This window comes from Carassius auratus, chromosome 35 (assembly GCF_003368295.1).
Source record: "Carassius auratus strain Wakin chromosome 35, ASM336829v1, whole genome shotgun sequence".
NCBI classification, from domain to species: Eukaryota; Metazoa; Chordata; class Actinopteri; order Cypriniformes; family Cyprinidae; genus Carassius; species Carassius auratus.
In genome coordinates, this window is record NC_039277.1 from 16,524,896 (window position 1) to 16,541,000 (window position 16,105).

At 36.0% G+C, this 16,105-nt stretch overlaps 3 protein-coding genes across 3 annotated transcripts; all 3 read right to left on the reverse strand.

Moving 5' to 3' along the window:
* Nucleotides 1–5,500: 5,500 nt before the first annotated feature.
* LOC113054645 (olfactory receptor 6N1-like) lies at nt 5,501–6,499 on the reverse strand. The gene has a single exon (XM_026220334.1). It carries the CDS (start codon nt 6,497–6,499, stop codon nt 5,501–5,503), a length of 999 nt encoding a protein of 332 aa, XP_026076119.1.
* Nucleotides 6,500–10,935: 4,436 nt separating this feature from the next.
* LOC113054648 (olfactory receptor 1-like) lies at nt 10,936–11,934 on the reverse strand. Its single transcript, XM_026220337.1, has one exon. It carries the CDS (start codon nt 11,932–11,934, stop codon nt 10,936–10,938), a length of 999 nt encoding a protein of 332 aa, XP_026076122.1.
* Nucleotides 11,935–14,291: 2,357 nt separating this feature from the next.
* Nucleotides 14,292–15,290, reverse strand: LOC113054646 (olfactory receptor 51E2-like). Its single transcript, XM_026220335.1, has one exon. It carries the CDS (start codon nt 15,288–15,290, stop codon nt 14,292–14,294), a length of 999 nt encoding a protein of 332 aa, XP_026076120.1.
* Between the last annotated feature and the right edge of the window lie 815 nt (nt 15,291–16,105).

The following is a 16,105-nucleotide window of genomic DNA, read 5'->3' on the forward strand; positions in this document are numbered from 1 at the left end:
ACAAAAACCAAACATCTCTGGTGATGCAGAGTACCCTGTGGACATTGGGGAATGCCGCCAGCAGAACCATTGTCTTGAATGGTTTGAAAATCTCCAATCCTATTGGTCCACCTAGCCCATGACATCACGGATGGGTAGTATAAAAAAGCACCTGCTGAATGTGTCACCAACTGTTAAGTCACTTTTATTTATATAGCGCTTTTAATAATACAGATTTTGTCAAAGCAACAGTACAGCATTAATTAGGAAAACGGTGTGTCAATAATGCGAACACTTATTTTTCGGTTAAAGCCAGTTCAACATTGAATTCAATGATGTCATAATCCAGCTCAGATCAGTTAATAGTATCTATGCAATCAAGTCAACGATATTGCTGGAAATGAAGTGTCCCCAGCTAAGCAAGCCAGAGGCGACAGCAGCAAGGAACCAAAACTCCATCGGTGACAGAATGGAGAAAAAACCTTGGTAGATACCAGGTTTAGTCAGGGGGCCAGTTCTCCTCTGGGATCGAGGACTGTTGTCTGAAGGAGACTTGAAACAGGCAAGCAGAATATGCTTATATGGCGAGGGGGACACAGGGAACCATGGTTACATGTGTAACCCGAGATGTTCCCCTTCAGGAAGCAGACAGACTGGCTAACCGACTGTCTGCTAGCTGCCTCATGTCACAGAGGTCAGTAAATTCTCAGCACATAGAGACTCTTTCACCTAGATATTAGACTATAGAGACTGTGTCTGTTCACCGAACTAGAAAATACAAAAAACGTCCAGACCAATTTAAGAGTAATAATTTAATTGCGGTTCAACAAATAAAAAAACAGATGCAATATGGATAAACACATGATAACACATTCGGCCACTATAGTGGGTTCATGGGACAAGGGGCATGACTACGGACCGGTCAGGGGGGTCAACAGGACATTTGGCCACTATAGTGGGCAATCGGATAAATAGTGGGTCTGTCGGATGGGGCGTGGCTTGTGATTGATCAGCGGGGTTCGACAGGAGATTTGGCCACTATAGTGGGTAATTGGACAAATAGTGAGTTAGTGGGACGAGGTGAGTGGCGCCAAACTGAGGATGAAGGCGGCATTACTTCTGGGGGTCTCGGATAATCGGAGGGCTCCTGTCAGGCCCCTGGGGGGGTTAGGCCCCCCGACCCTACACAGGTCATTAACATGATGATATGATGGTTTGTAGTACTTGCGTTCCACGATGGTACAATGTTGCCAGAGGGCAACAGCTGAATAATAAATAAATAAATATGTTTTTTCAAGTTTTTAATTAAAGAAATAGATTTTTTAAATAAATATATAATTTTTTTCTTCATGAAAACGGTTTCAATTTATCCATAGTGGTACAATGTTGCCAGAGGGCAACAGCTGAATAATAAATAAATACATATGTTTTTTTCAAGTTTTTAATTAAAGAAATTGATTTTTTAAATAAATATATAATTTTTTTCTTCATGAAAACGGTTTCAATTTATCCATAGTGGTACAATGTTGCCTTGAGGCAACAAACTTTTAATTAACTAAAAAAATAATGATAATGTGTATTGATATGTAGTAGTAGCCCTTTATTGTCACTAGTCACAAGTACCAGCGAAATTAGCCATCAACCTGTCCATAAATACACAACATACATAAAATGGGGTAGACAGAACAGGAAGACAGGGAATTGAGGAAGAAATACAGCATAACATTAGGGAAATGAAGAGAAAAAAAACCAACACGCATACTATGCTCTTTTTGGGAGTACAGTATGGGAATATGAAAAAACACCTCAGCAACAAAAGCACATACACCATAAACACACGACTTTGCCACTGGGGACGGAAATTGGGGGGGTCGAGGTAATCCAGTGCAGGCAGCAGCCATCCTACCCTGCAGCTAGAAAGTCTGGTCTTGACAGACTGGCGGTACAAAGCAGTGAAGGCGAGGGATGGGGGTGGGGAGGTGAGTGCATATCTGTATATGTGTAAGAGTTTGTGTATTTGTAGGCCTGTAGAGTTGCGATTCTCTCTTGATGCCTCAGTCCGCAGATTATACAGCGTCACAGCAAGTTGACAGAGTCAACAACAATCAGCAGGTGTCTTGTGGGAAATGGGTTGAGGAACGCAGAGCGTCTCGTTGCCATGCTTTCCAAGGGGAAAATTTGTTTTCCAGCCAAGGCCAAGCTGGGAGTGGAGCCGAAAGAAGATAAGATCCCAGTTGTTTTGGTCTAGTAGCCGCATTCCAATTTAACGGTCACTATGATTGTCTTTTTTGGTCTCCAAATCCTCCAATTTCCTTTCCAAAGCCGTGAGCTTCACCGGGATGTTATCCATATTGTGGTTAAAAGTCTCAGTCTCAATGCTGACAGACTGCCCACTGCTTCAATCATGACGGGCAGCCTTGTGAGGCTTTGGACTGCTGTTCCAGTCTTCTGAATTTCCCGATAACCCAGGGCAAAGCCTAATCCAATCAGCAGAAGACCTGTTATCATGGTTCCGAATAGGTAGATGTCTTCAATGTCCTCCACGGAAAGAGCCGCCAGACACATGACCCGCCAATTCGCCCACGCATCCATCGTGTAGTCAGCTGCAAACGTTCCAGCATGGCAGTCAGTTTCCCCGAACCCAAGCTCCTCGTCGAGAAGATGGTGTCAATTGCGTTGAGAGACCAATTTATCAAATCCATGTTTCAGTTTAGGAAAGCAGAGCAGAGAGAGTCTCTCAAAGTAGACTAGACAAGAGACAGGCGAAGCAGGCAAGGCAGGGAAGGAGAGGAAAGAAATGCGACCGCCTCCATTGAGAGCTAAAGCTTTTTGTTATAGTGTCCATTTTTAAGCAGGAAAAACATAACAAACAATTATTTCCTCATTGATATCATATTGCGTACTATAGAGGGTTAATGGCTGCAGGACCGGATGGCTGTTTGCCTGCGCTGGATTACCTCGACCCCCCCCAATTTCCGTCCCCAGTTGCAAAGTTGTGTGTTTATGGTGTATTGATTATGTGCTTTTGTGCTGAGGTGTTTTTCCTGTTCCCATACTGTGCTCCCAAAAGGAGCATAGTCTGGGTGTTGGTTTTCTTCTTCTCACTTCCCTAATGTTATGCTGTATTTCTTCCTCAATTCCCTGTCTTCCTGTCCTGTCTACCCCTTTGTCATATTGTATGTATGTTGTGTATGTATGGACAGGTTGATGGCTAATTTCGCGGGTACCTGTGACAATAAAGGGCTACTACTACTACTACTCCTAATTTGTTTAGTTTTGAGCTGAAATTTCGTTTATTTTTTATGTATATTTTTGTCTTTATTATTTAGTTATTTTCTGCATTGTGTTGACAAACTTTTGCCCCAGGGGAAAGCGGGACAGGTAGTATGTCACGTGATGTTCATTTTGCAACACCCAGTGACTTTAATGTATAGACACATTATTTAGGAATGAGCGCCACTTTTGTATGTTTTTGTTTTGTTAGGTAGAATAGACAAGTTATTGTGTGAAACACACTGAAGACTCTTTTTTTTCTTATTTTTTGTTTATTAGTAAGGTTAGAGGTTGAATTTGAGTTAGACTGGCTTTGTTTAGTTCTTTTCTTTTCTTTGGTGCCACTTGTGTCCCTCTCCCCGATTTATACCGGTTTTCTTTATTATTATTTAATTTGTGTAAAATTGTATAATTTCTTTCTTGTTGTTTTGTTACCTTATACACTATCTTTACTGTTGTTGTCACGCAATAAACTAGGTTTATTGGCAGGTTTGTGCGGCATTTGTCTTTTGCTACCATCATCGGCATGTACAAATAATCACAATCTCAATGTTGTCTCTCCTAACCCTGGATCAAAATTAGGAAGTTGTAACAAGAGGGACCGCCAACTTGAAAACAGCCAGAGACATGGGGAGCCAGCCCACACCTAAAACCATCCAGCTTAACAAAGGAAGGGACATTCCCCATAATCAAGCTGGGAATACAGCTGTCCTCAATCAACTGTTCCAAAAGTAACGGGACATCCAAGTGAAAAACCCTAACAAAGGGGGGAAGCCCTACAGTATACTTGGCATGCACCCACGATGGCCACTAATGTTTTCAAGCATTGGCAGCAGAAACTAAGTGAGGCGTGGCATAACGGCTGTCTCAAGTTTTAATACTCTGAAAACAATATATGTCACTGAAAGACCCTGGGAGATAAGCTCACAATCATCTCTCCACAGAGCATTTAAATATATCCACACCCAGCGAGACTCAAAAAATGTATATTCATATTAGAGAGTAGTGAAGTGAACCCCTGGTCATATTTAAGCTGTATTATGCAGTGTAAGCTGTGTTTGCCTAGGAAGATAAAACTAGCAGTTTATAAAATTAAACATTGACAGTTTATCAAAGGGTTTGCAAAAATTAGCAAAAAAGACAGTGGTGCAGGATGTGCGATATATATTGTCTGTGCTAGTATCGTAATTGTTGTTTTAATGATATGCTATTTGACATTATCAGTATTTTGCCAAAAACCAAACCAAACACTCCTACAGAGTGCTTTGAAGTCTAGTAGTTTAGATTAGTGCACACGGGCATTAAGACTGTGTTTTTTCACTGTGTGATTCAGTCTATTATAATGCATTTAGAATGATCACAAATAATATCAATATCAAAGGAAGAGTGCTGTTTTTCTCCATAAATCAGCATGATTTTACATACTGTATAGATTTTTTTTCAAACAGTTCAATAAAAACAAAGTTAATTTACAAACTTGCATTTTAGACACCATATCGCCTGTTTTTGCTCTATTTCAACAACAAAAATAAATCCAAACACACCCACCATTGCACAGTTTTCTGCTCTGAGCAACATGACGAATTTTCGTTCCTGAATGAATCAACAGTTTAAATGATTCAATCGCAATGACTCACTTATTAACCGTGACTTGCTGACATCTACCAGCAGTTTTCATTGTCACATGTAAAGTATCTTAGTATCTTAAATATATATACAATTTCAAATAAGTATTCAACATTTAATGTGTCATTTATCAAACCATTATTTCTGCATTTGTAACTGCAGGTTAAATTCATGCCCTGCATTAAACAGTGTTTAATCTAAATGCCACTTCAAATGAAGCTTCTGTGTTTTCCTCTGCATTGAGTTTAGTTCACTGAAGCACATGCTTATATGGCTGTGGATCATCCATGGTATGGGAGGGGGGCTAATTTGTCATACAGCAGCACAGAATGGTAAGAATTACTGACTACATAAAACAATAAATCTATTAAACCTACACAATCCATATGGAACAAAAAAAAAACTAATGTATTATCCAAAGATTTTCTCATTTTGACTTACTGTTAGCCTAGAAATGTTAAATAGAAAGGTGAATACTACATAAAAAATATATAATATGAAAATTAGTGTTGAAAATAATCACAAATCAGCTTTACTAGATTCCTAGGTTTTAAACATATTTGCTTGTTTAGAACTACAGACAAAAGGAGACTGAGAAGCAGTGAAATTAACCTAGTCATTTTTAATTACCTCTACTGCATTTTATTCTTCTATCTGTTGTTGTGTTCACTTTGCTGCGTTTGTACAGATCTTTTATGGACTGCATGACCTCTTCTGTCTTTAGAGTGTATATGATGGGATTCAGCATTGGTGGTATTGTTTGTGTAAGGGAATTGTTAATTATCCGGGCATTTGGATGTAAAGGTGTTATTATAGATGCAATGTTATTACTTAAAATTGGGATATAAAAAATTGCCACCAATATGAAATGTGAGGTGCAGGTTTTTATGGCTTTGATCCGGTCAACACCATGGGGAATATTAAACAAAACCAGAGCAATGCAGAAATATGAGATGAAGATCAATATCAGTGGCGTAAAAATCAGTAGACTATAGCAAATTTTACCCAACAAAATATTTACAGAATTATCATTACAAGCTATTCTATAGATAGGCCCATAATCACAAAAATAACTATCAAGCACATTAGATCCACAAAAAGAGAGTCTATTCACAGAACCTACAAGTACAGAAAAAAATGTTACAGAAAAAATCCACATCACCCCTACGATCAGAAACATGGTTGGTTTGGTTACAATGGCATGATACCGTAGAGGAAAACAAATAGCAACCAGTTTGTCATAAGACAAAACAAGTAGTGTCAAAGACTGCGTGTTCATGAAGTGATATACAAAAAACATATATGCCAAACACGCTTCATATGAAATGTCCTGGTGCTCGAATAAAAATGTGTCAATGACTTTTGGAATCAAAGCTGAGCTTCCACACAGATCAGAAAACGCCAGATGAAAAACAGCAATGTATTTGGCTGTGTGAAGTCTTCGGGCCAAATAAATGATACACATGATAAATGAATTCCCTAAAACAGTCACAACATACACTAAAAACAAGAACACATAGTAATATTTTGCATGTGGGATATTAAAAAAGCCATTTATGAAAAAGTTTGCAGGACGAACAAAGGTCACATTTGCAGAGGAGTTTGACTGCATGGAGCTCATGATAACTGCTGTCTGGATTTTTCCTTCACCTGTGATGAAGAACTGTTACAGAAATACACTCAGTAAAAGAGAATATTCAAATAATTATTTAATATCACATGTTTAGATGTTCTTTGATATAATCTTTTGATTGAATAATAAAATAACCCTTTCAGTAAAATCATTAGAGAGAAATAGAGGAAACACATACGCTACCTTCTCCAAACTGGTACCATCTCATTAATTTACCAGACATCAGCAAATATATAGTTAGATTATCCTCTTGAGTTTGGACAGAGGTGTGTCTAGAGCATTTTAAATGGCAGGAGGGTGATGGGCTAAACTAAGATTGACAGCTTTTTAGTGGTTATGAACACTCTTTGCAAGCTTTCTAGTCTATAATCCAATTAAAATGTAGGACTTTGTTTTTCGGCCACACACACATTGCAAAGCTTCGGCAATAATGTATGTTATACATTATTACAATATAACACAGTATTTATAATTTAAGCACTTAATTAAAATAAGTAGACTATTAATTAAATAACTAGAGAAGGCTGACTATAATCAGCTTGCTTCCATTTATTGAGATAAGCCTAATCCTCACCTGAATTAGAAAAAAAGCTCTTCTGGTCTTCAGTGATGCGAAGACAATGTTTGAGCGTGTTCACATAATATCAGAGCAAGAGCAGGGCCAATTAAAAAAAACAAGCTTTTTTTATTTAAAAGCAAACGTCCAGTTTTGTGTGAGTGAAGGAAATCCACTTACGAGTGGAGAAATTCGTCCTTGCGCATTACATGGATCAAGTAATATTATGCACTCTCAATATTTGTCATACATCATGCTATTGAAACCACCTAAAATTAAGTATAAAGAGGAGAAGAAAGCAGCACTATAGGCAGCTGCACATGCCAGGATCCACCATTGCAAGATGCATTTAGAATTTTACTAAAAATAAGATTATAGCAAGACATGTGGTGGGAGGTGGGTGCCTTGGGGGCCAGAAAAATTTAAGAGGGGTCTGGTGCCACCCCTGGCCATCACTAAGACATGCCTCTGAGTCAGGAACCATCTTCTTCTCTCTACAGACATAAGGCTAATGGGGCAGGAGTAATGTAAATTTATACAGGCATGGAAAACTCAGCATTGCTATATTCCACAGAGCGCCACTGTTAGTAGCTTAGGTACCATGGGTGAATTGGAGTAAGCCCATTGAACACAATGAATTTTTGTAAAGAATAAATATGCACCCTTCTCATTTATGAGGTGGTAAAACATAGCAAGAGCATTATTACTCTGAATATATTATGACAATCAGAACAACAGCATGTAATGATTAAATAGCCAAATAATAATAATAATAACAATTACTATAACTTACATTCCAGACACAGTTACGTTGTCTAGTTTTATGGCATCACCAAAAATAGTTCAGAACAAAGCCAAAGTGATGACATAATTTTCTCATTTATGTTTGCTCATTCAAGTTTACAATTGGCTGCACCCACTCTGTGGATAGTAGTTTTAGTGAACAAATCTGTGAATTAACAAGTCGGTTGAGTGAACGAAGACTCATTCATAAAAAAACAACCACTTGCCAAGTTACTTATTTGTCAGAATGTTTAAAGACCCCCTATGGTGATAAATATAATTTTAACTTTGATTACATCTCTGTTTTCAATATGCTTAAAGATAACCCATGTAATAATTCATCAGTCAACTTGTGTTTTCTCCTTAAAACTCAAATGTCTCAAAAACATGGTTTGAAACAGACCCTTTTTTTCATACTGTCAAAAATACATAACAAATACCATGAATTAACCAGGCAAGACTTTTTATATTATCTTAAAAGGTCAGGTCTTTATTTGCAATGTCTCTTTGGAGTGTTGAGCAATGTAGTTAATCACAGATACGGTTGATTGTTGGTTTCATAAACGCAATGGCCAATCAGATTTGTCCCTTATTGCACACATGTCTGCAAGATGTCTGTTAAAGTTTGCTTATCAGATGTTTGTACACAGCAGACGCTTTTCAAATGAAGCATCTGCTGTGTACAAACTTCTGATACACGTCTTTAAGATGTCAGTTTTACATACATTCTAAATCATAAACATCTTTTCTCTAGAAGTCATATAATAAAAAAAAGACATTTGATAGGAAACAATCCTATAGACGTATAGCAGATGAAACATTCTTGAAAATATGTCTTGCAGACATCAAACAGACGTCTCTGTGATGAATGTGTGCTGTCAGGGGTTTAAGTTAATTCACATACTCATCACTCAAAATGCCAGAGCTTTGTTCAATGCTGAGTTCTGCACGCTTGCTAATCTTCTTTTTATAACAAACAAAGTGGGGACATAAATAGGGGAATAATTGTGTAGCATAGAGCTTCTGTGAAGAACTTTTTGAGATCTCGATGAGCAAAGATGAGTGACAGCTGCTCCTCAAATAACAAAGTGCTGCAGAGTTTAGGTTCAACTTGCCCTATCACACCTGCCAGGATGTTTCTAGTAAGCCTAATAATCTTATTTGGGGTTGGATATAAACTCTGCAGGACAATAGCCCTCAGGGAGCAGGATTAGACATCTTTGATGATATTTTTAAAAATTCCACAAACAACATTATTAAAGGTCCCCTTCTTCGTGATTCCATGTTTTAAACTTTAGTTAGTGTGTAATGTTGTTATTACACAAAGGGCAACGCTGTTTAGCTTTGTTAACTAGATGTTAGGGCTGTGACAAAAAGCAAATGCAATTTTCATGCGGATCTCGTCAGTAAAAACGCTCCTGTGACTGTAAATACATCTCCAGCACGTGCGTTCTAGCCCAATCACGTTACCAGGAGGGCAGCCTGCTCTCAGCTGCTGTCGAATCACAGCACAGGAACCGCTGGCCCAATCAGAACTCGTTACGTATTTCTGAAGGTTAGCCTTCATAGAACAAGGAAGTCATCAGCCCGTTTTTGTGACAGTGAAAACAGCAGTATACAGATAGGTGAATTGTGTGAAAAATACTCTGTTTTTTTTACACGCGAAACATGAACACATGTTATATTGCACATTGTAAACACAATCAAAGCTTCAAAAAAACGCGTAAAACGGGACCTTTAAGTATTATTAGTAAGGGAAATCAGGCAGGGGTGCTTCATTGAACCAGATACCGAAGCAGTCACAAAGCTTTTTACTTCTTAGATTGTGTACTTATGGCTCCTGTACATTGTAAATATTCTTACACAAGCATCAGAGCTTCTATAAACTTTGTATTGCTTTTCCACAATCAGTTTGAAATATTACTATTGCTGAAAACATATGAATGAGATCGTACACAATAATTTGCCACCGATTCAATCATCAAAACATACAAAAGCTTGGAGTTCCCATGAGATTTGTGTTGGAACTGAGTGTTCAAAATAGTACCTTATTCTAACGTTCTAATAGATCTGCTACTGATTCTGACTGATCGCACTCAGAACCATTCAGACTAAATTTGAAAAACGTGTAGATTAATGTGTGACATTTGTTTTTTAATAGTATCTTAACAGTCAATGCTCTTATCAGCTTAAAACCTATGTTAAACTGAGATAACCAATTGAACAACCATTGATGGCATTTAAGATGATTTTCGTCAAGACAAAAAACAGACCAAAGCTAAAAACCTACATACAAATCCACACTGCATGTATATATTGAACGTAAAAAGTTACTAAAAGTGTACTGTATTTTTAACAGTGTTTATTTATTGTGGAAAACTTTGTGTTTTTTGTTTAAAATAATTTTTAAAATTTGGTTGTGCATTATAAAAGTTACATACCTATATAGGCCTGTGTGGTGTATCCTGCATTTCTAGCATGTAGATAATATCTGGAATGTGACTGTGTTATAAGGTTTATATGCAAAAACTGTTGTACAGGATTGTACTGAGCATTTTTTGCTAGCTTTATGTAGCTGTTCATCATATTTATATATTGCATTAATTTTATTAAATAAGCAAGGTCAAATAAAATAATTACTTTTAATGAGTTTATTTTACTGAAGAACATTCAGGGCATTACATGGCCTAGAATCACAATATGATGTTAAGAAATAGTAACTGAATAAAACAATAAACATATTGCACATACTCAATCTGTACAAGAAGAAAAAGGTACTGACAAATATAACTACTAATCATTCAGAAACAAATTTACATTTGTTTGATTAAAAGCAAATGTAGGGTAAAAGGGGTGTAATGTTTATCTTAAACGATTAAATGCATGTGAATACTGCATAAAAAAATAAATAAAGCTATTTAGATTTTGTTAGTTTTTTTCTTTTTTTTCTTTTTTACAAAGAAAGGAATCAAGAAAAAAAATTATCATTGTCTTTCAAGCACAAAAGTGTTAAACATATTTGGTCTGTTTACACAGTATCTGTTGCAACTACAAACAGCTGATGAAATTAAACCTGCAATTATTTTTAATTTCTCCTACTGCATTTTATTCTTCTTTCTGTAGTTATGTTATCTTTGCTGCGTTTGTACAGTTCTTTTATGGACTGCATGACCTCCTCTGTCTTTAGAGTGTATATGATGGGATTCAGCATTGGTGGTATTGTCTGTGTCAGGGAATTGTTAATTATCCGGGTGTCAGGATCAAAAGGTGTTTTTAGGGATGCAATATTATTGCTTAAAATTGGAATATAAAAAATTGCCACCAATATGAGATGTGAGCTGCAGGTTTTCATGGCTTTGATCCGGTCAACACCATGAGCAATCTTAAGCAGAGCCAGAGCAATGCAGAAATATGAAATGAAGATCAATATCAGTGGCATGAAAATAAGCAGACTACTGCCTATTCTTCCCATCAAAATATTCATAGAATTATCATTACAGGCTAAACTATAGACAGGGCGATAATCACAAAAATAACTATCAAGCACATTAGATCCACAAAAGGAGAGACTATTCACCAAACCTACAAATACAGAAAAAAATATCATAGAAAAGCTCCACATCACCCCTATGATCAGAAACATGGCTGGTTTGGTTACAATGGCATGATACCGTAGAGGAAAACAAATAGCAACCAGTCTGTCATAAGACAAGACAAGTAGTGTTAAAGACTGCAGATTCATGAAATGAAGTACAAAAAACATATTTGCCAAACATGCATCATATGAAATGTCCTGGTGCTTGAATAAAAATGTGTCAATGACTTTTGGAATCAAAGCTGAGCTTCCACACAGATCAGAAAAAGCCAGATGAAAGACGGCAATGTATTTGGCTGTGTGAAGTCTGCGGGCCAAATAAATGATACACATGATAAATGAATTCCCTAAAACAGTCACAACATACACTAAAGACAAGAACACATAGTAGTGTTTTGCATGTGGGATATTAAAAAAGCCATTGATAAAAAAAGTTGCAGGACGAACAAAGGTCACATTTGCAGAGGAGTTTGACTGCATGGAGCTCATGATAACTGCTCTCTGGATTTTTGTGTCACCTGTGATAAAGAAATGTTGTAGAATTGCACTCAATAACAGAAAATATTCAAATTAATATTTTCATTTCCAGTTAAATTGAACGAACAAGCAAAAATATTTAGATGTTCATTAACATAATCATTCTAATAATAAAAAATGTTATTCAAGTAAAATGACTAGTGAGAAAAGTAAGATACAGTATGTGGCTTGTACTCCACCTTTTCCAAACAAGCTCATCTCATCATTCTACTAGCCATCAGACAAATTTATATGATTCTCTCGAGCCCAGACCTTTGGTTAATGGAGCTACCCTTTTTCCCTATAGACTTGAGGTTAAGGGGGCAGAAGTTTATTTATTTATTTTTGTTTGTTTGTTTTTACGACACTAACAAAATCACTTTTGTGTTACATAGAGCCATAATCCTCTCTTAATATACAGAACATTCATTTATAAGATGCAATGACAGAACAAGAGTAGCTTGTCAGTTATCAGCGCACATCCTGATATGGACTGGATTAATTACATATTGTAAAAACTTAGTTAAAAGTTCTAAATGTGTTATTATTTACATATGATATGATCTAATTTTTGAAAACTGACCAAATCAGTTTCTGGTCAAAAAAAGAAAAAACTCTACCAATCTACCTGATTATTTTAAATTAAATCAGATTAATTAAAGATAAAGAGAATATTGTACATGCTTTTAGCAGATATTTTATTTCTGCAGAAGTAACCCACGATGATAATTTAAGGGTACATGAAAAAATCCCATTTTAGCTACACAAGTTCATAAAGTTCTATCAAATTTGGATATAAAAAAAAATCAGCAGGGTCTGATCAAATAGAACCTTATTTTTCTTTCTTATTCGTTTTCGCTAATCGTGGATTCTGAATGCATTGCCACAGATTTTTCTTATGATTCAGTTTTTCGTTTGGTCTTTTTACACAAACTTCTCATGGGGGCAGGCTTAACAGTGATCTACTCTGATTGGATAGTGAGCTTTTGATGGACAGATGCTCTCTGACCGAGAAGTACATACATCACTCAGTGGCATGCATATTGGAAAGCTCTCACGGTGATTAAATCTGATTAAAAAAAGTGTTCATTTATTATAATTTTACTGACACTATTTAGAGTATTTTATTTTTAAAAACTATCTTAGGATACAAATGTCTTCAAGAATGTGTTGTTGTCACATATAGGCAGGCCAGTGAGTTATATCCATCTTTTGTTTATCATCTAGTTTCTTGTCTGTTATTATTTAATGTTTACTCTTCAGTGATACTGAACTTGCTCTGCCAGCTGTGTGTCATCATCTTGCCCAAACATTGGAGTGTCCGTGCTCTACTTAACTAGCCATAAGGCAGAGGCGGCATCTATGCAGGTGAACCGAACAATGGTGTAATGATTCAGTTCGACTCCCAAGACAAGACGATGCTCACCCGACTGGCCAATAGGAACGGTGCCCCGCCCATGACACAATTCTCACAGTGAAAGCAAAATCCTGACACGAGAGCAAGAAATTGCATCAAGAGCAAAGAAAAGCATTTCGAGAGAAACACTTTTTTTGAGAAAATATTTTCAAAGTATTTTGAGAGAGATTATTTTTCTCAGAAATAATTAAAATTTAAAATGTATATTTTTTTATGTTCTATGAGAAAATACTTTCTCTCAAAACCTTTTTTAGTCTCAAATATAATTATTTTTTGCTATTGGCATGAAAACTTTTTCTCTCAAATATTCTTTTTTCTCTCATGAAATGTTTTTTTGTTATCAGTGTGATAACTTTTTCTCTCAAACTTTTTTTTTCTCTCAGATCTTTTATTTTCTCGCATGTAATAAAGAACCAAAACTCACTCCATATTAAAGCCACTGTTTCACAAATTGAGGGTCAGTCAGCAGAGCTCAAACAGATGCCATCTAATGATTCATTCAATATATATGGAGTGTGAAGTTTTTCAGTTCATGATGATTATAAACATGATGCAGAAGCATTTGTAAAATATTTGTTACAATTTTTTGACCATTTACCTAAAATTATTTATATTCTAAGGTGATTTATTTGCTGAAATATTTTTAAAAGAAAAACTTAAAAATATTGAACTTAAATGAACTTAAAATATTTGTATATTGTTTTAAAACGAAGAAAGGAAACACAAAGCAACTTTACTAGGTTTCAGTCCTGTGGTCTAAACACATTTGGCATGTTTGCAACACAGTGTCTGTTACAACATCAAAAATGCAATATCAGTGAAGTTTCTTATATTAAATACTTCTTGAAGGATCACAGCTGATAAGCAATACGATTATCATTATCATTGTTATTGTAATTATTGTTTTTATTTCTTAATTTTTACAAATGCATTTTATTCTTCTTTCTTGAGTTGTGTATACCTTATTGCGTTTGTACATTTCTTTTATGGACTGCATGACCTCCTCTGTCTTTAGAGTGTATATTATGGGATTTAACATAGATGGTATTACCTGTCTCAAAGAGTTGTTAATTATTCGGGTGTTTGGATCAATAGATGTTGTTAAGGCTGCAATATTATTGCTTATAAGTGGTAGATAACCGATTGCCACCAACATGAGATGTGAGGTGCAGGTTTTCATGGCCTTGATCCGGTCAGCACCGTGAGCAATCTTAAGCAGAGCCAGAGCAATGCAGAAATATGAAATGATGATCAGTATAAGTGGTGTGCACATGAGGAGACCAAAGCTAATTTTTCCCATCAAAATATTTATAGAATTATCATTACAAGCTAGTTTATAGATAAGGCCTTGATCACAAAAATGACTATCAATCACATTAGATCTACAAAACGAGAGTCTATTCACCAAACCTACAAGTACAGAAAAAAAGGTAACAGAAAAACTCCAAATCACCCCTATGATCAGAAACATGGCTGGTTTGGTTACAATGGCATGATAGCGGAGAGGAAAACAAATAGCAACCAGTCTGTCATAAGCCAAAACAAGTAGTGTCAAAGACTGCAGATTCATGAAGTGATATACAAAAAACATATTTGCCAAACATGCATCATATGAAACAACCTGATGCTCAAATAAAAATGTGTCAATGACTTTTGGAATCAAAGCTGAGCTTCCACACAGATCAGAAAAGGCCAAATGGAAAACAGCAATGTATTTGGCTGTGTGAAGTCTGCGGGCCAAATACATGATACACATGATAAATGAATTCCCTAAAACAGTCACAACATACACTAAAGACAAGAACATATAGTAGTATTTCACATGTGGAACATTAGAAAAGCCTTTTATAAAGAATGTTGCAGGACGAACAAAGGTCACATTTGCAGAGGAGTTTGACTGCATGGAGCTCATGATAACGGCTGTCTGGCTTTTGTTTCACCTGCGATGAAGAACTGTTATAGAAATACACTCAGAATATTAAAGTAATCATTTAATTTCTAGTAACAATGCTTTATAGACAAAATGCTTAGAATTTATTTGATATAATAATTTTGAACAAATAATAAAATTTGTCATTGCTGTAAAATAAGAGAGAAACAATATTTATACTTTACCTTCTCCAAAGCTGCCAGAATGACATTACTATACCAGCCATCAGACAGATTTATAATAGATCATGGCTTGGGCTTGGGACTTTAGTTGATGGAGCAACACTTCTTCTCCCCATAGACTTGTAAAAGGGGCATGCATATGAAAATGTAGCAAAATCTCAGCAATTATATAATAGAATAGAACAGGATAGACTGAGAGGTCTTTCCAGTCATGAGATATTCTACCAGTACTGCCACTGGAACCATTTCACTGTTTGTATAACATCTTTGAATGTATAACAGGATTATAATGGGATTATAGTATCAGAAATCTGTTGTGATCATTGTACTGAATGCTGTGTATATTATGTTCTTGGTTTGAGTAATTGTTTGTCATAGCATTTCACTATATTCATTTAGTTAAACAAACAAGGCCTAATATAATCAGTTGTTTCACTTAAGCACAACCCTGCATAGACGCAGGAACATATTTTATCTGGGTGGTGCGGCTTGATGTTGCAGGGTGGGCCTGCTCGCATAAAAAAATACTATAGTAATTTATAGTATAGTACAGTATCCTGTCTATAATATATACTGTATAATACCCTTTACTATAGTATGGTTAAAAAACATTAA